This window comes from Babylonia areolata, chromosome 4 (genome assembly GCF_041734735.1).
Source record: "Babylonia areolata isolate BAREFJ2019XMU chromosome 4, ASM4173473v1, whole genome shotgun sequence".
NCBI lineage: Eukaryota > Metazoa > Mollusca > Gastropoda > Neogastropoda > Buccinidae > Babylonia > Babylonia areolata.
In genome coordinates, this window is record NC_134879.1 from 46,091,622 (window position 1) to 46,116,157 (window position 24,536).

General features: G+C 40.1%; 2 protein-coding genes across 3 annotated transcripts in view; one reads left to right on the top strand and one right to left on the bottom strand.

The window, feature by feature from the left end:
* The window catches only part of LOC143281228 (RAC-gamma serine/threonine-protein kinase-like), a 37,063-nt gene extending 28,597 nt beyond the window's left edge, over positions 1-8,466 (bottom strand). The window contains exons 1-6 of one of the 2 annotated variants that reach the window (XM_076586321.1): positions 8,316-8,465; positions 6,669-6,758; positions 5,271-5,396; positions 4,425-4,536; positions 3,694-3,802; positions 1,188-1,319 (exon numbers count right to left, since the gene is read on the bottom strand). In XM_076586321.1, the coding sequence (XP_076442436.1) occupies positions 1,188-1,319; positions 3,694-3,802; positions 4,425-4,536; positions 5,271-5,396; positions 6,669-6,729 (540 nt within the window). In that variant the 5' untranslated portion in view covers positions 6,730-6,758; positions 8,316-8,465. Of the gene's footprint in view, positions 1-1,187; positions 1,320-3,693; positions 3,803-4,424; positions 4,537-5,270; positions 5,397-6,668; positions 6,759-8,315 lie in introns of both variants that reach the window. The other variant, XM_076586319.1, reaches the window with a different exon arrangement.
* A 57-nt stretch (positions 8,467-8,523) lies between these two features.
* LOC143281229 (AP-4 complex subunit mu-1-like) overlaps positions 8,524-24,536 on the top strand; it is a 32,247-nt gene continuing 16,234 nt past the window's right edge. Inside the window, exons 1-6 of the mRNA XM_076586322.1 lie at positions 8,524-8,915; positions 10,990-11,078; positions 13,322-13,428; positions 15,448-15,544; positions 17,144-17,257; positions 23,289-23,357. Of these exons, the coding sequence (XP_076442437.1) occupies positions 8,855-8,915; positions 10,990-11,078; positions 13,322-13,428; positions 15,448-15,544; positions 17,144-17,257; positions 23,289-23,357 (537 nt within the window). The 5' untranslated portion in view covers positions 8,524-8,854. The remainder of the gene's footprint in view (positions 8,916-10,989; positions 11,079-13,321; positions 13,429-15,447; positions 15,545-17,143; positions 17,258-23,288; positions 23,358-24,536) is intronic.

The window sequence follows — 24,536 nt, forward strand, 5'->3', positions numbered from 1 at the left end:
CAATGTAAGGAATGCAAAAACAACAACTAACAATATAAAACAATTGTGGGCACGAGGTAAGGGATGCAAAAACAACAACCAACAACATAAAACAATGGTGAGCACGAGGTAAGGAATGCAAAAACAACAACCAACATGAAACAACTGTGGGCAAGAGGTAAGGAACGCAAAAACAACAACAAACATGAAACAACTGTGGGCAAGAGGTAAGGAATGCAAAAACAACAACCAACATGAAACAACTGTGGGCAAGAGGTAAGGAATGCAAAAACAACCAACAACATAAAACAATGGTGAGCACGAGGTAAGGAATACAAAAACAACAACAACCAACATAAAACAATGGTGAGCACGAGGTAAGGAATCCAAAAACAACAACAAACAACATGAAACAATTGTGGGCACAATGTAAGGAATGCAAAAACAACCACCAACAACATGAAACAATTGTGAGCACTAGGTAAGGAATGCAAAAATGACAACGAACAACATGAAACAACTGTGAGCACGAGGTAAAGAAATAAATCATGATGCTTTAACCATAGATCACTAGTTCTAATGCTGAAAGTAAGAAAGAAAAAAAAAAGAAGTCAGCTTTAAAGATATCGTGAACTGATGTGACAATATGAGAAGTAGAGAGAGCAACCTACAAAAATAAAATTGCTGTTCAAAGTCTGAACTGTGGCTTCTCTTGATATACAAAACCCCTACAACAGGGTAAACATCTTTTACAACTATTTCATGAAACAGATAGTTGGTAAATTTAATATAAACACACTCATGATGTAGAGTACATCATTTTACATTTTTCACACGTCATTTTAGAAGCTGAGGAGTAAAAATATTATAATTTCCATTGAAAAACAATCTGTTATCACAATCAAGCTTGTCTAACAATACAGCTCATCATTCAAAGTTTCCTCTTGATCTGCTTTAAGCAAAAACAGTGCAAAGAGCTAAATCAGTAAATGCTTTGCTCAGTTAAGAAAACAAGAAATAAGCAAGGTTTTTTTTTGTTTTTTTTTAATAATCTTTTGTAAAAATAAATGAAGAAAATAACCTGGTACATGTTTCTTACACAATAACATTTCAGATTCTGGCCAGTGTAAAAAACAAATTTTGTATTTTTGTCTTCTTCTTTTGCATTCCTTCCAATGAATAGAACCAAGACATACTACAAAACTTACCTTCGCAATGATCACAGCTTTCTTGAGAATTTTGATGGCGTATAAGTGATTTGTTGATTTTTCTTTGCACAAGATAACCTTGCCAAATGTTCCCTTGCCCAAGACTTTGAGGAAATCAAAGTCATTCAGTGACTGCACACACACAAGAAAAATAAAAATGCATGAACCCACTTTAGACTTTTCAATACAGAATCTATGATTATAGATCCCTCCTTTCACCAAACCTTTGGTCTGAATGTCATATTGTTTCTCATATCAAGGATTTGTCAGCAAATTGCAAGTTGCACCAGTCACTCTTTCTCTTCTTGTAGCTCACTATTCCAACAGAGAGAAAATAATTTCATGTGGCTCTTGCCTCAAAACACAACTGTGTTAAACAGATCAGCACCATCAAAATCAAAATGACTTTCTTCTTCAATTAATATTCTTAAAACTGACAACGGGAAGAAAAATCCCCTGTTAACCCAAGATTTCTTGAAATCCCATGATTTCTCTCACTGAAAGTAGAGAAATTGTGGGATTGCGAGAAAGTGTGGTCGTTCCCCTCCCATGTTTTCACTCAACTGTGAAAAAATCATGGGGGGCACCCCCATGTTTTCTCACAATGTGTGAGAAAGCATGGGAAGTCCCGCTTATTTTAATCAAAAACATTTCTCTTGTCACTGGACTTGGGGTCTTGTCTTTTCCCAATGCAAATCTAATAGAAAAATGAGAGAGAGAAAAAGAAATGAGAAATGGGGGGTGACGACATTAGAGATCATGATAATGACAGTGGCGTTAACGAAGATATCAACAGTAATGACACTGAAACACATCCATTTATTGTATTGCGAGAAATCGTGGGCTTACATCCCCATTTCAGTCACTCATTCATTGCAACAGAAAATAACATTATTATCATCGTTATATTTATCACTGCGAAAAGGAAAATTGTTTTTATAGCCAATTTCTATCACTGTAAAAGGAAAATTTCCCCTGGAATTATATCTGCCAAACCTTTTACCCTAGTTCACTGTTGCACCAGCCAGCATAGCACAAAATGTCTTGTTTATGATACATAGCTAGCTGCGTATGAAAAATCAATATAGGTCGCAGACAGGCAAGATGTGGAGGAGAATCCAAACTGGGTTCACTTCCAGGGATACTGGATGAGTCCACCAAATCTGCAGATACATTGGACCTAAAAATGCCAAATATATCTCAGGAACTTAGGAAACCGAAACATTTTCCTGAACAGAATGAACTGAGAACTGGAGAGACACTGAAGAGCAGCATTCTCTTGCAGCTAATGACATACAATCTGTGAGGGAGGAGTCAAAAGTGTTGGCAGAAACTGTTGTATTCCCTAATACTCAGAACTGCTTGCTTGCATTTATTCAATCGTTTATGCCAACTAAATAGTCCACTGATGGTTTCTTTTATTATTATCATCATTGGGGATGAAGGAGGAGGATGGTGGTGATGCTGATGATGTTGCGATGGAGGTCTATCGATGGTTCTCTGTGTGATGGATTTAAAATATCTTATTTCTATGACATTATAATAAAAGTATCTATATACTAGAAGCCATGCCTGAGAAGTACCAACCAAGTTACCAGAAAGCAGACACTTAAACTGATCAGTGAGTGCAGCTAGCTGGAGATACTCCCTTTTAACCCTTTGAGCCCTGAGTTCCTGAGCAATTTTAACCCTTCTGCCTGAGCTCCTGAGCCAAAATTTGCAAATAATTGGTATTAAACCCTTTGAGCCCTGACCACCGCTTTACTGGTGGCAGAGAAAAATGACATAATGCCCGGCCACCGGTTGAGCGGTGCGTAAACACTTGAAGCGTGCGGAGTCTCAACCTGGCCCGTCAGGGCAGAAATCAGGGACAAAACGTGCGAGAAAACAACTGTACACAACGCAGCAAGTAACTGATATGCTTGATGATTTATCGGAAGTAGAGTATGACAATGATTACTCTGATAGTGAGGTGGAATTCGAATCGGATGATTTTGCTGCAGATAGTGGTGTTGAAAATGAATCTGAGCATACAGAATCAGTTGATCAAAGGAGGCATGTCAGGTTGAGACTCTGCACGCTTCGTGGTAGAAATCGATCTTTTTTTATCCAAAGCACATGCACAAAACACAGTGAGGGGGTGCGGCAATGTTGGTACTGCGTTCGCTGGCGTCGGAATATTACGGTTTTTCTGAATGGCTCTTCAATATAAGTCAACCAATAGCAAAACACGACACAAGTGTTTACGAACTGCTCAACCGGTGGCCAGGCATTATGCCACCCCTCCCCACCATTGGTAAAGCGGTGGTCAGGGCTCAAAGGGTTAAATGATACATGTTTCCTGTTCATAGCTTGTGTTATTTTGACTGACACACACGACACAGTAAACATTCTGGACACTCTGGGAATCCTGAGCCTTGCTGGCTTGTGCACATCAGTGAGCTAAGCAAAGCATGTCACTGCTGCTGTTAGTTGTGTTACAGTAGTCACAAGACTGGTAACTCACCACTTTCTTTTTGTTCTTTGGAATGTCGAGCAAGTCGGCTGATGAACCTGTTTCCTCTGTTACTTTCAAATTGTCAGAAATGGACCGGATGGCTTGTATCCATTCTTCCCTGTGGTGGACATTTAATTAAGGTAAGGTATCAGATCTAACCCATGGCTTCTTAATGTGACAAAATTGATAACAGAACATGATATAAGTTGCAGCACATCTTTCTCAGTTTCTGTCACAAATATTAAACAGCACCCTTCATCCGTTTTCTAAAAAAAAAAAAAAAAAAGATTTGGTACAAATGGGAACATCAAATTAATACTGAATTTCATAACTTAGAATGTTTAAACTGAATTTTAGCAAGATAACAGCAACCATTCTGGCAGTATCATTCCTAAATTCTCACACATGAATGCAAATGCTTGTTCATAAATATGCATACGTTCACACATACACACACACACAATCACAAATGCTTTAGTACTCAGTTGAATGCACTCCTGAACACAAACTTACAAGCCAAAAGCAAGAAAACTAGAAAAAAACAACAACAAAGCAAACCCTCTGAATTCTTATTTAGAAAAAAAATCAGCCCCCCCACACACACACCCACACACCCCTGCCCCCACAAAAAAAGAAAAGAAAAGAAACAAAATAACCCCAATGGCATAACAACAAGAAAGAACTGTAAAAACAGAAAACAGTAAAGAAGTGGACCACAGAAAAGAACAGAATCGTCACACCTCTCTTCTGCAGAGTCCACACAAAACATCCTCTCCACCACAGTGGTCCACTGTAAACCTCGTATAAGAAAGGTGTTGGCCCGTGGTCGGTCGATCTTCATTAACTGACAGTCTGTAATGTACGCACAGCAAAACTGTTCAACACTTGGAATCACACATGTGCACTTTTATGCCCAAATATCAACAGGTAAAAATGCTAAAAGTTCACCTCACGATTTTGCTGCTGTTGTAGAACTTTGTTGTTTTTGACAGCCAATGTCAATTTGCTGCTGATATAACTGCTCATAATGCATACTGGAAGGTGGGGATAAAAGAAAGGCTGTTACAGACTGCGAACCCACACATTACATTATAAAAAAAATATTGTATTGTATCACTTTTTGTTACAACACATACACATTTCCCATGGGAGAGTGTGTTGTGTTACCTCCCCCTCAACTCCCCCCCCCCACCCCCACTTCTTTTATTTTTTCCTTGTCTGCAAGTGTATTTGTTTTATAATCAAAGTGGGTTTTATTCCACAGAATTTTGCCAGGGACAACCCTTTTGTTGCTGTTGGTTCTTTTACATGTGCTAAGTGCACTATGGGACCTTGATTTATCATCTTATTGGTTATCCAAATGACTAGTGTCCAGACCACTACTCAAGATCTAGTGGTGTGGAGCTGGGTTCCTGACATTCAATACACTATTCTAACAAAGGAACAACGGAAATTAGTGCTTTTACGAGGTAAATTCCCCCCACCCCCATTTCAAATATTTATCACATTTTTTAAAACCATAATATTCTCATTTCAATTTAATGGTTGACTGTATACATGTATGTATGTAAGGGACAGCCACTGACCTTTGACAGTGAAGTTGTTCAGAGGGTCAGTGGTATCACCCCCTTCAGGTTTGGATCTGAACCCAAGGAAAGACCCATCTTTACATAGGATGAAGTAACGCTTTCGCCAGTTCTTTATGTGTTCACCTGTGACAAGGAAAAAAATGTTTCCATCAGTGATTGTCATTGGAAAGAAAGGGAGGAATAGAGTAGGGAGGGGGGAGGTTGAGGTGGGGTGTGGAGGGGGAAGCTGTGGGGGGAGGGACTTCAGGAAATGTACTTGATCATACAAACTCAGAGAGAGTGTAAGTGTGAATGGTTTATTCATTAGGCCATGGCTCCTCACAAATGGGTAAGTGAAGAAATACCATTATAAAATATTAAAGAACAAAGTAAAATTTCAACAAAATACTACTAGAAAATAGAGAAACCATAGTTCATGATATATACAGCGAGGTTACAATTGAGAGAGAGGGAGAGTGAGAGAGAGAGACAGACAGAGAGAGAGAGAGAGAGAGACAGAGAGAGACAGAGACAGAGAGAAAGAAGGAAAAGGGAGAGGGATAAGGAGAGGAGGAGAGAGAAAAAGTGAGAGACAAACACAGAGAGGGTGGAGGCAGGGAGTGGACTTGATCATTTTATGAGAGAGAAAGAGAAGAAATTGATACTAACTAGTAAGATCTAGAGAGAGAATAGACTGAGGGAGATGGAGAAAGAAGGAGAGACAGACAGACAGACAGACAGACAGACAGACAGAGACAGAGAGAGCATTAAACTCTGACAACCCCACTCCTCATTTTGCCTCTTCACTCAGCAGGCAGGTGGATAATCTGTCATAAAAATATATATCAGTTTGGGTAAGATAAGATAACTGGAAGGGGGAAAAACACAGGCAGACTGACAGGCAGGGACGGAAAAATACACACACCCAGCCACTTCAAAACAAAATCTAAACAGTTTCAGTTTTAGTTTCAAGGAGGTGCAAAAGTGTGCAGAATAATCCATCATACACACACACACACACACATATGCTACACCACATTTGCTGAAACTGTAAAGAGAGAGAGAAAAAAAATTAATAAAAAGAGGTGCAGATGCCTGACTTTTGCATAAACCCAACACGCTCATCAGGCCTTCAGAAAAACATCACAAAAGACAGGAAAAAATTCTGGGAATTTGCAAAGAGCATTAAAAATAACATGAACACAAGAAGGGGATCTACTCACTGAGTTTCTTTTTTCTCTTTTCTTTCTTTTGATTTTGGGTATAGTAGTGCTAAAATATCCTGATGTGTCAATCAATCATTGAAAATCATTTCCTTTCCCTCAACTCGCTGTGACTTATGTTAGCTTGCTCCTTTTTGTTTCATTTGTTTTCTATACAGGGTGATTAATTAAAAAAACAAAACTACAGACGTACCTCGCTTCCACAGATAGCCTTCCTTGATGCTGTTCAGAGGTTGCCCAAAATTGGCAGACATTCTTTTCCCCTTTGCAGTTTTCTCAGTCCCTGAAATCATATCTAATTCCATGACATTTATGGTGTGCGCACACACACACACACTCTCTCTCACTTACAAACTACAGTATACCTACATATAAGTGCACCACCCCAAACCCCCACAATCACATTTATAATCTGAAGGTGTTTGTTGAAAGAACTTAGCATACAAAAACTAAAAGCCAAAGTTCAATTCATGAACTATACTCCAACGCTCTTTGTTTCTGTCTGTCTCTTCTTCATAAAATAAATGTCTTCTTCAGTTCTTGGTCACGCTTGTCTTAATCTTTCTATCTCTTAGTTTCATTCTCTGCCCATCCCACTCCCCGTGTGTGTGTATTTGTCTCTCTCCCTCTGTATATACACACACACACACACACACACACGTGTGTGTGTGTGTGTGTGTGTGTGTGTGTGTGTGTGTGTGTGTGTGTGTGTGTGTGTGTATGTATGTGTGTATGTGTGTGTGTGTGTGTGTGTGTGTGTGAGTGTATACCTGAGTGTGTGTATGTCTTGCAGTCTCTTACTTTCTTATTTATACTCAATTCTCTGTTCTCTTTATCATTCTTTTCCATCATGACCTCCTTTCACTCCCTCTCAGACTCATGACAAATTCTCTCTTTTCATTTCCTCAAACCTATGCATACATGTATTTTTAAATTTAACCTTACAGTTCTATACACAAAATAGACATAATAGTTGTATTCAGTACACATTACATACATATCATATAGTGATATACACACAAATTATACACATTCAAACACACTATAGGTTTAGAACAAAATTATGCAATTCAAGAAGTTGTATATGTATGTGTGTGTGTGTGTGTGTGTGTGTGTGTGTGTGTGTGTGTGTGTGTGTGTAGACCTGCCTAAGTATAGTGTGGATGTTTATAAACTAACTTCTTTTTTTTTTAACCATGCTGTGACACATACTTAAAAATGTTAGAAAGTATATAACATATTTATATATAATATACTCTCACTCTCTATATATACATATCTATATATAAATATGTGTGTGTGTGTGTGTGTGTGTGTGTGTGTGTGTGTGTGTGTGTGTGTGTGTGTGTGTGTTTATTAGTTTCAGTGGTTAATAAATCATGAACAATCTTTTTGACGTCAAAGCACTGGGCAAGCTTTGTGTAATTTTCCATGACAGATGGTGCTAAATAGTAACTGCAAAGCAAAACCGGATCTGTGTTGGTCAGCAGTAGTTCATTCTCTACTCGCAACAAGTGTGTGTAACACTCATTACAGAGGAGATAACATCTTGTTTTGATCGTTTCGTGTGGGAATGTCGTCTGCAAACAAGACACTCGTTCTATCTCTCGTTGGGTCCGCAATTCGATCTCCTGCATCTCCATATCTCTTTTATGCACCTCATCCACCTTTTTCCCCAAAACACAAAAATAATTTGTATACTTTGGCTCTGGTGGCTAGGTCGAGTTACCCAGTTACAAGTCGACACTGTCAATCATAAAAAACAAAAAAATCACAAGTGGGTCAAAATGACCAATCAGACATGGAACCTTCTGCGCAGACAAACGACAATCTTAATTACCTGAGCTGTTTGGTCGAGTACTCAAGCTGCTATGTGGTAGTTTCTTCCGAACCCGCGCACGACAAATATTTCCTTGATGCTCACTCAAGTGTTTCTACCACTGCAGAAGCTCAACACTTAGATCTCGCTGAAGGCGAGAATGTTTCTGGCAGCTCTGACAAGAGGGCAATGACCCTAGAAGTGCCCGGATATCGAAAACACTCGGCAGATTTTTTACAACCCCGAACAGGTTTTTCTTCGTACAGACAGTTCGTCTTCATCAGACAAGTTGTTTTCCAGATTACATCATTTTGAAGATATTGTTATACTATTATTAAATTTAAAACCACAACAACACGTCTTCTAGCCGAGTTTCGTCTTGTTTTTATATAAGTGAGACGGCCAGATGTTAAACGGGATTCAGGTTTGCCTCGATCTGAAAGACAGATTCCCCCCCAGCATTCGGGGTGGTCATTGACGCCTGTTCTGTGGACGTTCACCGATTTTTATCCCGGAATCAGGCTACCTTGAACTCTGTCAGGCGTCACAAGCCAAGTACAATGATGATAGCGGAAATTCAGATTGTTACGGAGCGGTCAGAAATACTGGTTAGAAAAATATGTATCCTTTAGCCGCCGTTGCCGTGTGTTTATTCTGGATTTTCGACAGGGTCTACGATCACACTATTGCTAATTAGATTTATCTGAATCAGGGTTGTGATAATATGTGATAGGCATAACTATCAGTGGATTTCCACACCCCATCATAATGTTTTATCTTAAGAGTGGTCGTTTGTTTTTAAGGGCTCTTTATATATGGAAACTGGAAATTTTTATCGCAGTATGAAAGAGGGTTTGATTGAAGCTCACATATTGATTTATCATGTTACTAAAATTAGTAGTTACAACCTTCATTCAGTGCATTGGACAAAATGTAAAATCATTCACATTAAGGGCAGAGCACAGAGCCACAGACAGTGTCTGGATAAGAGGGATAATTGCATCCCATTCATCAGGTAGGCTAGATGGTAGCCGGGTGTTCAGCACTGCAATGGACATTTAGTCATTGGGTCTAGGGTTGGAATCATGGCTGTGTGGGCATGGTGGGTTAAGGGTGTAGGTTTTTCCAGTCTCCCAGGCCAATGTGAGTGAAGACCTGCTAGTGCCTGAACCCTGTTAGTGTGTATTCAGACGATACACATGCAGAACATCAGAATAGGCATGCCATAGACTCTGAAATTCTAATTCAGTGTCAAGAATTGGTTTGATAATGGAAACATGAACATACCCAGCATGCACACACTTGAAAATAGAGTATAGCTACTGAAGTGGTTGGATAAAAATGGCTATAAATGTTAACCCCACACATCCATAGATGAGTGAAAGGAACACCTGCAAGGCCCTCAACAATGAAGAAGAAGAAGAAGGGCATCACAGGCTTTGAAATGAAAAAAATGTGCAGACTTTGAAAGGAAAATAAATAATAAAATAATTCTATTGGTCGGCAGCCTTCTGCCTCTTTTTCTGCTGGAGAGAAGGTGCAGGCCTGCAAAATACCCATGGTTCCAAAATAAACCTTTTCAAGATGGGAAAATGAAAGGTGATTGCAACAACTATTGTGGCATCTCCCATCTACTGGAACAGATTTAAATAAATTCCTTGCCCAAGACCTCCTGTGCAGACTGTGATCACAGGTGGTGAAGAAGTGGACAGATCAGAATACATTCAGTACTCAGTTCAGATTTGTGTGGTGTTGTCAATGTACTGATATGTGTACATGTACTATATCTCACTTACCACCTCACTTACCACTGTTTGTGTATGGTTCTTTACAAAGACCGGGCCAGATCCGCCACAGATAGTGAGAACTAGGAACATAACTTTTAGTCACTTTTTGTTTGTAGATTTACTAGAAAATCACATGAAATCTTCCTTTCTTTCTCTCTTCCTCTATCTCTTTTTTTCTCAGGCTGTCTCTCACAATCTTGTATATATATTTCTTCATGTGTCTGGCTGTCTGTTTCAGTGTCTGTCCTTCTGTGTCTCTGTGAACATACAAGTGTTAGCTAGATCAAGTAGATGAGTACACATTGTGTTATTGTCAACATGATCAGGAAGTTGGCCATATTCCTTGTGACCCCAGTGCACTTGGTAATCAAGATTTATTCTATTCTATCAGTTCTATTCTATATTATGGGGAAAACAAAATTTTAAACTTTTCATGCTTTGTTAAATTGTTTGGGTTGATTTGGTTCTTGTTTCCCTGAATATTTTTCATCATTTACACAGGCTTTATATCATTGATTTCTACTTTGGGAATGGAAAGAGAACACATCCCATCTGAACATCGATCTTTCAACACCAGTATACATCAAAGAAAAATCTAAAACTTAAAAACCAAACAGAAAGCAGAATAACAAATATTCCTTAAATAAAAGATTCCATATCTGTAGATAGATAGATAATAAATGACATACATACATTTGATTTCTTAACATTTTTTTTCAGTTAACTGAAGGTTTTGGTGGATATGATTTTATTTTTGATGTTAGTTCTTGTATTGTTGTTGTTTTGTTGTTTTTGGGGTGGGGGGGGGGGGGTTTCTGCAACTTCTTTTTTCCTCATTTCTTATCGTCGTTGTGCATGCCTGTTTTCTCAGCTGGCTGTATTCAATCCTTGACCACTAAAAAATACAGACAGGAAAGAGGCATTGACTTATGATGCCCGTGCTATTTTTGGCAAGAAACAACAGGATGTCAGAGGAGGAAGGGTTTCTCCTCACTTTGTGAGTATTTCTTTTTTCTTTGTAGTAGCAGTGTGTGGAGTGGGTGTGAGTGTGTGCTTTTGTATGTATCGTGCCGTGTGTTTGTGTGTGTTGTGTGACATTATCATGATAACACTGTTGTTGTTGTTGTTGTTTGTGTGTGTGTGTGTGTGTGTGTGTGTGTGATATTATGATAACACTGTTGTTTTGTGTGTGTGTGTTTGTGTATTGATGATTCTGTTTGAGAGAGAGGGAGAGATCTTGGAATGTTCGAGTGTGTCTTTATGTGTTTTAGTGAAGTCAACATTTTTAAGTGTGTGTGTCAGCTTTTGTGAGTGTATGTGCATGCTACAATGCATGTCGTGCATCAAATCTTACATAATAAAACCTCCAAATTCAAATTCCAAGATGTTTATACCCTTCCCATCAGTCCTGTCCAGGCCAAACCAAACCAAACCAGACAAGCCATGAGAGCAGTCAACCATGTCAATATTGAACCAGCCAGCCAACCAGTTAGTCGAGCCAACCAATAACCAAGTAGACGGCCGGCCGGCCAGCCAGCCAGCCAACAATAACTCATCAGCTGACCCATCTGTATTCGTCCACCAACCTGCCAAAACACTGATGTGTTGACATGTATATGTGTCATCCAAACACAACAAGGAATGGACAAAACACAAACACGCTCACAGATGCAGACACACACACACACACACGCGCGCGCACGCACTCACACACACACACACACACACACACTCAAGAGATATCTATCTATATGTATGTATATATATATGTATGCATATATATAATTTTGCCTGTTCCTGACTGGGTACCCTATTACCTCTTTTACATTGGGCTGTTTGTAAAGAAAATATGTAGATCTTTCTCAGTAATACATATATTTCTCGACATGCAGCCTTAAGTAAAAGAGAAAATCAGGTCACATCATAACAGTTATTTTACATCCACAGCTGTTTGCTGAATGACTTAATACACCAGAATACTATGAATCTTGTTTCTCACTCACTGTGTCTATTTTTCAGCTTAGTGCAGTGTCAAAGCCATAATTCATTTACAAAATATTTGTATTTGTATTTCTTTTTATCACAACAGATTTCTCTGTGTGAAATTCGAGCTGCTCTCCCCAGGGAGAGCGCGTCGCTACACTACAGTGCCACCCTTTTTTTTGTTGTATTTTTTCCTGCCTGTAGTTTTATTTGTTTTCCCTATTGAAGTGGATTTTTCTACAGAATTTTACCAGGAACAACCCTTTTGTTGCCATGGGTTCTTTTACATGCACTAAGTGCATGCTGCACATGGGATCTCGGTTTATCATCTCATCCGAATGACTAGCGTCCAGACCATCATTCAAGGTCTAGCGGAGGGAGAGAAAATATCGGCGGCTGAGCCGTGATTCGAACCAGTGCTGTCAGATTCTCTCGCTTCCTAGGCGGACGCGTTACCTCTAGACCATCACTCCAAATGCACACAATTTCATAGAAAGCACGCTCAGTTCTTGTGGAAACACAAGCGAGCAGTGTTGGCTAAAGCCTACAAACTAAATGCACTGAGTAATAATACAACTGATTGAAAAAGTGAACCTGAATCTGCCAGCTGCAGTGTAGAAATAGTTGCACTCAGCCCAAGGGAAGCAACTGGATGTTATGGATGAAACCAGTACTCAGGGCAGCAAGTGCTAAACACAGTATGTTTTTGTGTATATAGTATGTTTCAATGGTTGTTTGCACAATTTATTGTACATTTATATTTGTACAGTCTAGGATGTTAATTAGCATGTAGAGTGATGGCCTAGAGGTAGCACGTCCACATAGGAAGCGAGAGAATCTGAGCATGCTGGTTTGAATCATGGCTCAGCCGCCGATATTTTCTTTCCCTCCACTAGACCTTGAGTGGTGGTCTGGATGCTAGTCATTCGGATGAGACGATAAATCAAGGTCCCGTGTGCAGCATGCACTTAGCGCACGTAAAAGAACCCATGGCAACAAAAGGGTTGTTCCTGGCAAAATTCTGTAGAAAAATCCACTTCGATAGGAATAAACTGCACACAGGAAAAAATACAAAAAAGGGTGGCACTGTAGTGTAGCGACGCGGTCTCCCTGAGGAGAGCAGCCCGAATTTCACACAGAGAAATCTGTTGTGATAAAAAGGAATGCGAATACAAATGTGTGATTAATTATGTATACACAGTTTGCATGCTGTTACTTTTTTTGTTCTCAGCAAAATTAATTAATTGTCTTCTGCAGGAGGAGGATGGGATCCATTTCTATTACATTCACCGAGGCAGCCTTTACTTTCTGGCCTCCTGCGCCAGGGACACGCCCACCATTGCTGTCACAGAGTTCTTAAGCAGGTGATTTGCTGATTGTGTGGCGTTGTTTTGTGTCAAGTCTCTGTGTGTGTGTGAGTGTGAGAGTGTGTGTGTGTGTGTGTGTGTGAGTGTGTGTGTGTGTGAGTGAGTGTGTGTGTGTGTATGAGTGTGTGTGTGTGTGTGAGTGTGTGTGTCTGGGTGTGTGTGTGTGTGTGAGTGTGTGTGTCTGTGTGTGTGTCTGTGTGTGTGTGTGTGTGTGTGTCCCCAGAATTTGGGACAATCCGTAATCATATTCTATATTTCGACAGTGATGAATGACGAAGATGATGAATGATGATGGGAGTGATCTAGGTGCTGCAGTGGGGGTCTGTTTAGGTTTGGGACTACGTGACATGGGTGAACTCACATACTGTACTCATGCGACAACTAGTCTGAGAGATACAAACACCTGCAGTGTTGGTCAGGAAATTTGAGCAGCACTCCCAAAGATGCCCCTGTTAAGTGGATGACCCTTGACTGTGTGGTCTTAGACTTCCCATTTAAGCCTTCAACGCTCTCAGCTCTTGGTAGAAGCTAGCCACATGCCGAAAAAGACCCGCCTCTGATAGGACTCAGACCCATGTCCTCTCAAGTCAGTCTGTGACATTAACCGCTTCTCCATGGCGGCTGGTGTGGTTTTGTTTTGTGAGCAGTTTCCCAGAGCTGTCTCATGTTCTTAACAATGGGAGAACAGTATCGCTGTAGTCTTGAGTGTAAAGCCTAAAGGTGTGTGAAAATATGTTTGTGTGTGTGTGTGTGTGTGACTACTAGTACTGTGGAGTACAGTGTTATGTGACTCAACACGGCACGACACTGTGCAGTAGAATGGAATGTGACAGAATTCAGTGCAAGGGGATAAAGTACAACTCAAAACACAACACAACACCACATCACAGCATAACACGTCACACCATGTCACACCACACCATACCACACCACACACAACACTTGAACACCCACACCACACCACACAGTAAGACACCACACCACACCACACACAACGCTTGAACACCCACACCACACAATATGACACCACACCACACCACACCAAACCACACCACACAAACGCTTGAACACCCACACCACACCACACACAAACGCTTGAACACCCACACCACACCACACACAAACACCCACATCACACCACACAGTACGACACGACACCGCACCACACCAAACCACACTGCACCACACACAAAGCTTGAACACCCACATCACACCACACAGTACGACACCACACCACACCAAACCACACCACACAAACGCTTGAACACCCACATCACACCACACAGTACGACACCACACCACACCACACCAAACCACACCACACAAACGCTTGAACACCCACATCACACCACACAGTACGACACGACACCGCACCACACCAAACCACACCACACACAACGCTTGAACACCCACATCACACCACACAGTACGACACGACACCGCACCACACCAAACCACACCACACACAACGCTTGAACACCCACATCACACCACACCATTCCACAGTATGCCACATCCCACCACAATACACAGTACAGTGTAGTACAATGCAATACAATATACAGTGCAGAACAACAAGGTACATAGTAACATATAGTTTGAAATAATATAGTAAAATATGCCTGCTTACATATATTTATCACATAGTGCAGAACAACAAGGTACATAGTACTATGCAGTTTGAAAACAAGAGAACGCTGGCCATTAAGAAGAAGCATGAGCAAAGGAAGCAGGGCTCAACTTCTGGAGACGTTTTCCCTTGCAACACGTGTGGGAAGTGCTGCGCATCCAGAATTGGCCTCTTCTCCCATATGAGTACACACATCGACAGATAAGCCTGCCTGCATACTCATCTGTTGGTCTAACATGAGACTCAATCATCACATATATTTATCACATGGTGCAGAACAACAAGGTACATAGTAACATACAGTTTGAAATAATACAGTATGATATGCCTGCTTACATGTATGAAACACACTTAATTCTTGGCTTGACTGACTGGTTGTGTACCAGGTTATACAGCATAGTCAAGGACTTGTGTGGAGTGGTGACAGAGGCGTCCGTGCGTGCCAACTTTCTGCCCATCTTTGAAGTGCTATGTGATGCCATGGTAAAATTTCTCTTCCTCCCTCCCTCTCCCTCACTATCTCTCTCTCTCTCTCTCTCTCCCTCCCTCTCTCTCTCTCTCTGTCCCCTCATTATTTCTTTTGTATATGTAATTCTATGTGTACACACACACACACACACACACACACACACACACACACACATTCTGATCATTGAAAACTCCAGTCATCTGTGAAATTGAACACACGGTTTATGTGTGCCAGTGTGTGTGTGTGTGTGTGTGTGTGTGTGTGTGTGTGTGAATGACATCTCTCTCTCTCTCTCTTGTCTCACACACATACACACACACACACACACACACACGTTCATGCACACACCCGCGGGCAAACAAGCTACACACTAATGCAATGATTATGTACAAAAACATACACACTTGAGCCTTTGTACCTCTTTGGTCTCTTGTGTAACATGCATATTCTGCACGGCGGCACCTGCACGCGCACGCACACGTCACACACGCACGCACGCACGCACACATTTCTTTATACAAGCTGACATCATAAAGTGATGATACACAAATCAGTCTCCTTAATGCTTCTGCAGTGGTCTACAGTTATTTTCATTCTTCTTAATGCTGTGTAACAATGAATAAAGGAATATTACCATCTGCCATTGCAAAGTGGTTAGCATCATGGACAGACAGTTTGGAGGATGCAGGTTAGATTGTCAGTGGAGGTGGGTTTTTTCAGCCTGCGGTTTACTCCTACCCAGAATTGAGTGTGCTATGGGCTTAAATGGGAAGACTGGGACCACACAGTTCAATATCATCCCCTTCACGGACGTGTCTTTGGGTGTGTTGCTCTGATTTCATGGCCAGCGCTACCAAGTGTCAGTGTCTCTCGGACCTGGTTAATGCTGTGGTATCATTATGACAGGAAGTGTAGAGTAAAGCCTTGTCATGTAATCACAAACCTAAATGGACCTCTGTAGCATCATCATCATTATGATCATCATCGTCATCACCATCCTCCTCCTTCATCATCAGTATAAAAAAGAAAAGTCCCAGATTATGTGGCCTTTCCTGTTCTTCTTTCATGGTGACCTCACTTTCCATACCCCTTCACTTCCATGCTTGGGGTGAGTCCTTTCAAGGTCTTCACTGTCGATAGGTTCATGGGGGGCTGTTGTTGGAGGGACATGGTGGCAGTCTCCACTCTGGAGGAGACGCTCACTCAGCCTTGCTCCACGACTACGCCAGTATTGTCATCAGTAGGGGGCGTAGTAGGTGGTGTCCTAAGTATGTTAAATACACAACAGGCGCAGCCAAACACTACCGAAATGACTCGGTGTTCCTTCTTCAATAACCCACCGAAACACTGACACAGATTACAGGATCTTTAACATGCATATTTTATCTTCTGAATGAGTATACACACGAAGTTGGTTCAGGCACTGGCATATGTCTACACACATGTTGACCTGGGAGATCAGAAAAATCTCCATCTCAACCAACCGGACACCACCAGGATTTAAACCCTACACCCCTGCAAATGAATTGAAAGTGCTCTAACCATCGGCTGTAGAGTCCCTCTTTTGTCTCACCAGTGGTTAGTAATTGACTAATTCGCTGCCCAATTTTCAGGACAATGGATACATACAAATAGCCCGCACTGAGAGACTGAGGCCTTTCATACAAAGTGAACCAGTTTCCATGGGGATACGTCCATCGACGCAAGAAGAAATTGCCTCTCGAATCGTGAGTTGCTCAGCTTAACCAGACTGCTGCCATGGGAAATGCTCATTGTTTTGTTCATCCTGAGGGACTTTGGTTGTCTTTTTCCTTTCCCTTGATGTTTATTTGTTATGAATAGAACGTCAGCATTTCAGCAGACTCCTGATTGCCTTGTTTGTCTGTCTGTCTGTCTGTCTTTCTCTCAGTCGTTCAGTCTTATGCTTTTTGGTCTGTCTTTCTGTCCCTCACTGTTTACCACTCCAGTCTACAGTTTTTATGTTCTTTTTAACATGTTTGTCTGATTGTGCATATTTGTCTGATCATGTATATATGCACTGAACTTTTTAACAAGTTTGTCTGATCATGTATATATGCACTGAACATAACATAAAATGAATGGTGTTGTCTTCTTGAGGGCAAGCTAAAAAAGACATGACCCATGCCAGTACATGTAATGTGGAAAAAAGACAATGAATCATAGTCTGTAAAAAGTTATTAACTGATTGCTAATGTCTGTTCCTAATAATATGCTGCTGCTGTTTGGGAGTCTCTAAGATTGTTTCCTTAACCTCAAAAGGGAGGCGGCGACATGTATTTTATGTTTCCCTCACAAATCACGTTTCCTGCTACCCCTGTCTCCACTGCATAACCTTTAGTTTAAGATGCCATCTGTTGTGTTTTTCTTTTTAGCTTCTGATATATCGGCCTTGTCTTATGCTTTCCCTTTTTCGTTTATTCTTATGTTGTTTACTTTCCTAATGAAAGAGGCTGTATTTGAAGCCAGCATATGATGATGTTTTGTTTGTTTGTTTTTTTTTTTCTTTTTCACAGTGCTTTTCTTTTATTATGTTATGATTAAGATCAAAGATTGCGGGTGACGAGGTAGGATCTGTTGTGTCCTGAGGGTGTGAGGAATTCTGTGAGACACCCTGAAAGAAGTTCAATATTGAAAAAAAAGAGTTCAATATTTTGATTCATACACTAGAAAAATTTATGTTTCAAAATATGATTTTGTATTCAGTTTGTGTTGTACTGGATTTTTCCCTCTCATGTTTTGAAAATGTTCTTAAACTGACGTAAATGAATAGAGGTCCGTTCTGTCTGACTGGTATTATGATTATGATACAGTTCTTTATAAGAAAAGATCAATATGACAAGGCGATCTAGTTGTCGTCATGCATGGGTGTCTTTGTTACGTTTTCCTGCCTCTATATGAGAACACCATCTTTATGTTACATGTACTTGTATCAAAGGCAGTTGATATTCAGTATCAGTCAAAATGGAAAGATGTCAAAGAAAGAAAGAAAAGACAGTAGATTTTAAGGAACTGTGCTGAATGCTAAATAAGACCACAACATGATCTTTGCCAATAAACTGATTGATGCAGTTTCTGTGCAGCATTAGCTTGGGTGTATTTTTTCCCCCCCATGGATTATGACTGTCAAATTTGGTACATGATTCCCCCTACCCCAACCCCATCCCCAAAGAACTCCTGACTTACATATTTTCTGTGGCGAGATAACTTTATGTCAGTTTGCTTGAGAGGTGCCTGGACAGAGTTACTGGTTATGAATTGGACGTCTGACCCAGTGTTTCCCACGGTTTGAGGTACTGTGTCGACGGGCGCAGTAGCCGAGTGGTTAAAAGCGTTGGACTGTCAATCTGAGGGTCCCGGGTTCGAATCACGGTGACAGTGCCTGGTGGGTAAAGGGTGGAGATTTTTATGATCTCCCAGGTCAACATATGTGCAGACCTGCTAGTGCCTGAACCCCCTTCGTGTGTATATGCAAGCAGAAGATCAAATACGAATGTTAAAGATCCTGTAATCCATGTCAGCGTTCGGTGGGTTATGGAAACAAGAACATACCCAGTATGCACACCCCTGAAAACGAAGTATGGCTGCCTACATGGTGGGGTAAAAACGGTCATACATGTAAAAGCCCACTCGTGTGCATACGAGTGAACGCAGAAGAAGAAGAAGAGGTACTGTGTCCTTAGGGAAGGCACTTTTCTCTGATTTTCCTCATGGGTACCTGACTTTGCTTGGTGAAGGTCCAAAGCGACAGAAGGAGAGGACTGGGCCCGGCAGTCCTGGGCTGAGTCCTGAACACAGTGGGTGTGAAGTCACGGCCCCACTGGCCACAAAAGGCTGTGGGACCTTTGACCTTTTAAGTTTGCATAAACGTGAGATGTCAGGTGAGGGAGATATCGGCCAGCCAGAGACTGCATCTATCTTGCTGTTTGCTGTCAGTCTTGTGTGCATTACTTCATGCATTTGATTTCCGTTTTGGATTGATAAAGATGGATTAAACAGTATTCTGATGTACTGATTTCGCAAAGACTTTTTCTTTTTTTTTTTCTTTTTTTTTACTACTGAAAGAAAAATAACTATTTATGTCTTTGTTACAATATTCAGTTTCCTAGCATAGCATTGTACACGTTTTTATTGTCATATTCACAGCCTAAATATGCTGTACAGACTTGTCTGGCAACAGCCAATTAAAATGTTATGATATTTTTCAGTGCTTTGCAGTCTCTCACTCATATCCTTTAAAACAAATCTAAAAACACTCCTTTTCAAGCAGTCTCTTTATGATTGAGGCTCTCTGTGCAGTGTGTGTGTGTGTGTGTGTTCTTTTTTGTCTGACTGAAGTATCATTGTAAAACGCTTAGAGGGGTTTGAAGGCGCTATTCAAATGTACTATCATTTTTATTATTATTATTATTATTTTATTATTATTATTTATTTTATTTATTTCTTTTTTTTATTTTATTGTTATTGTTATTATGATATGACTTTGAGGTGTAGGGTAAAAACGGAAACAAAAAAATCAATGGGTAAAAATGCAAAGCTATCACTGTCCTTGTGTTTTTATCATTGCTTCTAGCCCTGAACATGTTGGACCAGTGGTAATATAACTCCTTGAATTAGGGTTTTTTTGGGTTTTTTTTTATAAATTTTTATCTGCTGCTGTGTATCAGAATGTCATCTGCCGAGACTCGTCTCAGTCTGGTTGAAGACAAGCAAAACAAAAACAGCTCCAACAACATTAAAAGGCAGGCAAGCATTAAATGTCAGACCACTATTATGTATCAGAACCAGTATGGAGAGAAAGCATTCCTTGTGACGATCCAGTCCTCTGTGAAGGTCAAACAAAACTGGAGTTATTTATGTTCTGAATTTAAAAAAAAAAAAAAATTATTTGTTTCTCCCTACTGATACATGAAAGGTTGGGATACTTGTTTTTTTAAATTTTTTTCCTTAATAATAATAATGGATACTTATATAGCACATTTTCCAGAAATCTGCTGTAGGTGCTTTACAAAAATGCTTTTGTTAACATAAAACATTATATCTATGTTACATACACACACCAAAATGTGACCACACACACACACACACACACACACACACACCTTCTTGCATTGTGTATTCTATTATCGACTGGTTGAATCTAACTATGGTTTTAAGTACAAGAATTGATTTATGTTTGTTACTCTTAAAACTTAAACTGTTACATTTTGGGCTTTGTCTTGGTTTATATGCGATTATTGGAGGGTGCAATAGCTGAGTGGTTAAAGCGTTGGACTTTCAATCTGAGGGTCCCAGGCTCGAATCTCGGTTAAGGCGCCTGCCTGGTGGGTAAAGGGTGGAGATTTTTCCAATCTCCCAGGTCAACATATGTGCAGACCTGCTTGTGCCTGAACCCCCTGTGTGTGTATACACAAGCAGAAGATCACATACACACGTTAAAGATCCTGGAATACCATGTCAGCGTTCGGTGGGTTACGGAAACAAGAACATACCCAGCATGCACACCCCTGAAAGAGGAGTATGGTTGCGTACATGGCAGGGTGAAAGTGGTCATACACGTAAAAGCCCACTCGTGTACATATGAGTGAATGTGGGAGTTGCAGCCCACGATTAAAGAAGAAGATATGGAACTATTAAGAGAGTTGAACTAAACATTTCTCTTTCTTAAAAGAAAAAAAAGATAAAGAAGAAAAAAGAACGGTTATGGCTGCTGTGACTGTTTAAGTTGTACCAACAAATTTAGGGCCAAAGACTTTTGCAAATGTTATTTAAATGTTACTTTTTTTTCTACTGTATGTTAAGTTACCTTATTTCATTTTAACTTTTTTTTTTAATTTCCGGTTTTTTTATCTTGCTATTTTTGTTTTTTTGTTTGTGTTCTTTTTTTTCTTTTTTTGTTTGGTTTGTTGTTTTGTTGTTGTTGTTTGTTTTGTTTATAACATTATATATACTCTTGCACAGCTTGACATGTGGCTGTGGACCATGACATCTTACTGAAGACACTCACCTTCAATATATCTTTCATTTGACTATATTTGAATGTATTTACATATTATACATTTGATTTGGTTATACCTCTTTTTTTTTTTGAAAATGTTTTATTGACTATTTCATTCCTTTGAAATTTTTTTTTACATGTTTTATAAAGACCCTGGTAGGTTCTTAAGGCCGGACCAGTGTGATGGGTTAATTTAAAGGCAGACATCTCCTTTTTTTAAAAATTTTTTTTATATTTTTTTTTTAACAGATATTGTTTAACAAATAGTAAAGAGTGGTAACTCTCTCCACACACACTGACACAGCCTCTTTAATCCTGAACAAGCCACACAGAACACACAGACAATACAGAACAAACACATGGTTGCCTCAGTGGTTTTTCAACTTGAAATTAATAAATGAGGCCATGCTATGCCAGTCTTGAATAAAAAGTTAATTTGTGTCAACACATTTCTTCCGTTATTGCTGCTGTGTGCACATGTCAAATGATCGGTATAAGAGCAAGCCTGGCGCTTCCTTTTTTGGGGAAGTGTCTGGGTTTGTTCCAATGTACCCTTTATTTACCTGTGTGCTTGCTGAATTGGTAGTGTAAGCAGCATTGGCTTGAAGTTATGTACCTTGTGTGTGGAGAGAGTTACCACTCTTTACTATTTGTTAATCACTTGATCTCCTGGCCTCATTGTTTATTAATTTCAAGATAGTGTTTAGCTCATATGGATTATGGATTATTCTGCACATTTTGACACCTTGAAACTGAAACTGAAGACACTGAAGCTTTAAACTGCAATTGGTTCACTGGCCATTGATGATGTTATTTGAGTGTTGAAAGATTTCTTTTATGTTTGGCTTCATTCTTTTTTTTTTCTTTCAACTCAGTTGAATCATGTCAATGACAGCTTTGAAATAATCTGGCGTAGATGTATAGCAAAACATTTTTTCTTCTTTTTTTTTCATGTTTTGTTTGTTTTTGTATTTCAGGGACTGTTGTTGATTTGTTTGAAGCGCCATATTTTGTGGGGCTATGAACTACACCGGTTCCTGCACCATAACACCCCCCCACCCCCACATCCCACCCATATCCCCCAAAAACGTGAGGAAAAGGCAAAATGCGATAGGCAGTTTTTGTTTAGGCTTCTCCACACATTTCATCTCTGTTCTACACCAAACAGCATGCAGATCTACATATATATGTATGACTGTTTTTACGCAGCCGTACTTCATTTGCTGGAGTTGTTCATGTTTCCATAATCCGTTGAACACTGACATGGATTATGGGATCTTTAACTTGTGTATTTGATCTTCTGCTGTTATAGATACTTGTGAAGAAGATTATGACACTTTATCAGGTCAGAAAAATTGACAGTTCATTGCCATCAAAAACTCACTTGGTGCCACATCCAGGATTTGAAAACAGAATCCTCAGATTGGAAGTGAAAGCACACTAACTGCTCAGGTACATGCCCATCTGTGACGCACCTAAGTTGCGATGAAAGCAACTGTTCAGTTTGGAAACGAAAACACAAAAAAATATACGTTTTGTAAGCTGCAGCATTAAATCCAAGGTGTGGTTCACAGCCTGAAAAAATATGGTAGCTGTTCTTGAACATTTGTTTCTGAATTCATTTATTACTTTGTGTATTCTTTTTTTGTTTACATGTCTTCAGTTTGATTTGAGCCGTGTAATTATTTACCGCTTTTGTTTTTTTGATTCATTTGTTTACCTGCTTTCGTTTTTGTCAACAGTTTGGCATAGACAGGCGCGTGGCCTCAGCATCTACTGCTCACAAACCTGCTGTTGGTAGTGCTGTGGATGTGAGTGTTCACTTCCATCAGTGTCTGCACTTTGTAAACAACCCCTCCTCCGCTTTTTTTTTTTTTCCTCGCTTTTCTCCATCTTTTTTTTTTTTCTTTCTTTCTTTCCTCGTTGTCTCATACCCATCGCTATACTTCATGTCATGGGTCATTCTTCTTTTCCTGTCATGGATTTGGGCACTGGTTCATATGAACACACAACCAAAGTGTGGAACATGTGTACTCGCCCTGTACACATATTAAGTGCCTTTATTCAATCATTTATTCATTTATTCAGTCTGTCATTTTTTGCGTCTGTGGTTGGTGTTTAGGTCTGCAGTGCTGTTGGGTTTTTAACAGGGAGGGGAGGGTGGGGGTTGTAGAGTAATAGTGATAGCATCTGCTTTTTTAACCCTTTCACTGCCAAACTTGCATTTATGCAGCAGCTAGGTAGAGGACCCATGTCACTGAAGGGTGCCCAGTTCATGGGTCTGTTATCCATGAACCTACTGTTCGGTGGTAGGATATGCCATATTTTCTACACATCACAGGGGAATTCCCAGCTATTCTTTGACACCATATTTTCTGTGTTTATATAGCTCAAGGGAATTTTGCACTCTAAATTGGCTGGTGGTGAAAGGGTTAACAGGATGTTCACCCTGTCATAAGACTGAGCTTGCAGGCCAGGACGTCAGTCACCACCTTTGTTCGTACCTCTTCCTCTTGGGATTGCGTTACTTCTGTTCAGCAAAGTCAGTGACACCATTGATCAGTACACAGAATGTATATATATATTATAAGCTGCGCTTCCAGTTAATGCCTGCACAAGCCTGTTTCACTGGGTTTCAGCAGTCAAGTGCTTAACTCATACAACCCTGCGTACGAGCATTGCCATGGCATCAAATTCATTTCATTAAAACAGTTTCCATATTCCTACGTGTACATAAACTGCAAGCAAAGGGAACTAACTTCAGCAGTACTTCTGGCTTTGTCAACATGTGTCAGTTTGAAGGGAAAAGCGGTCGATCTCATTGTATTTTCTAATTTCTACAGCATCTAATTGGCAGGGTTGCTTACTTTGGCTGTATACTCCCAAAACAGTTGTTGCTTAAAAGGGGATTGGTAAGTGGTGTCCTGTATATGGAAAAGACACGATTTAGCACCACCAAAACAGTGGTGCAGGATCTGCTTTGGTGGGTA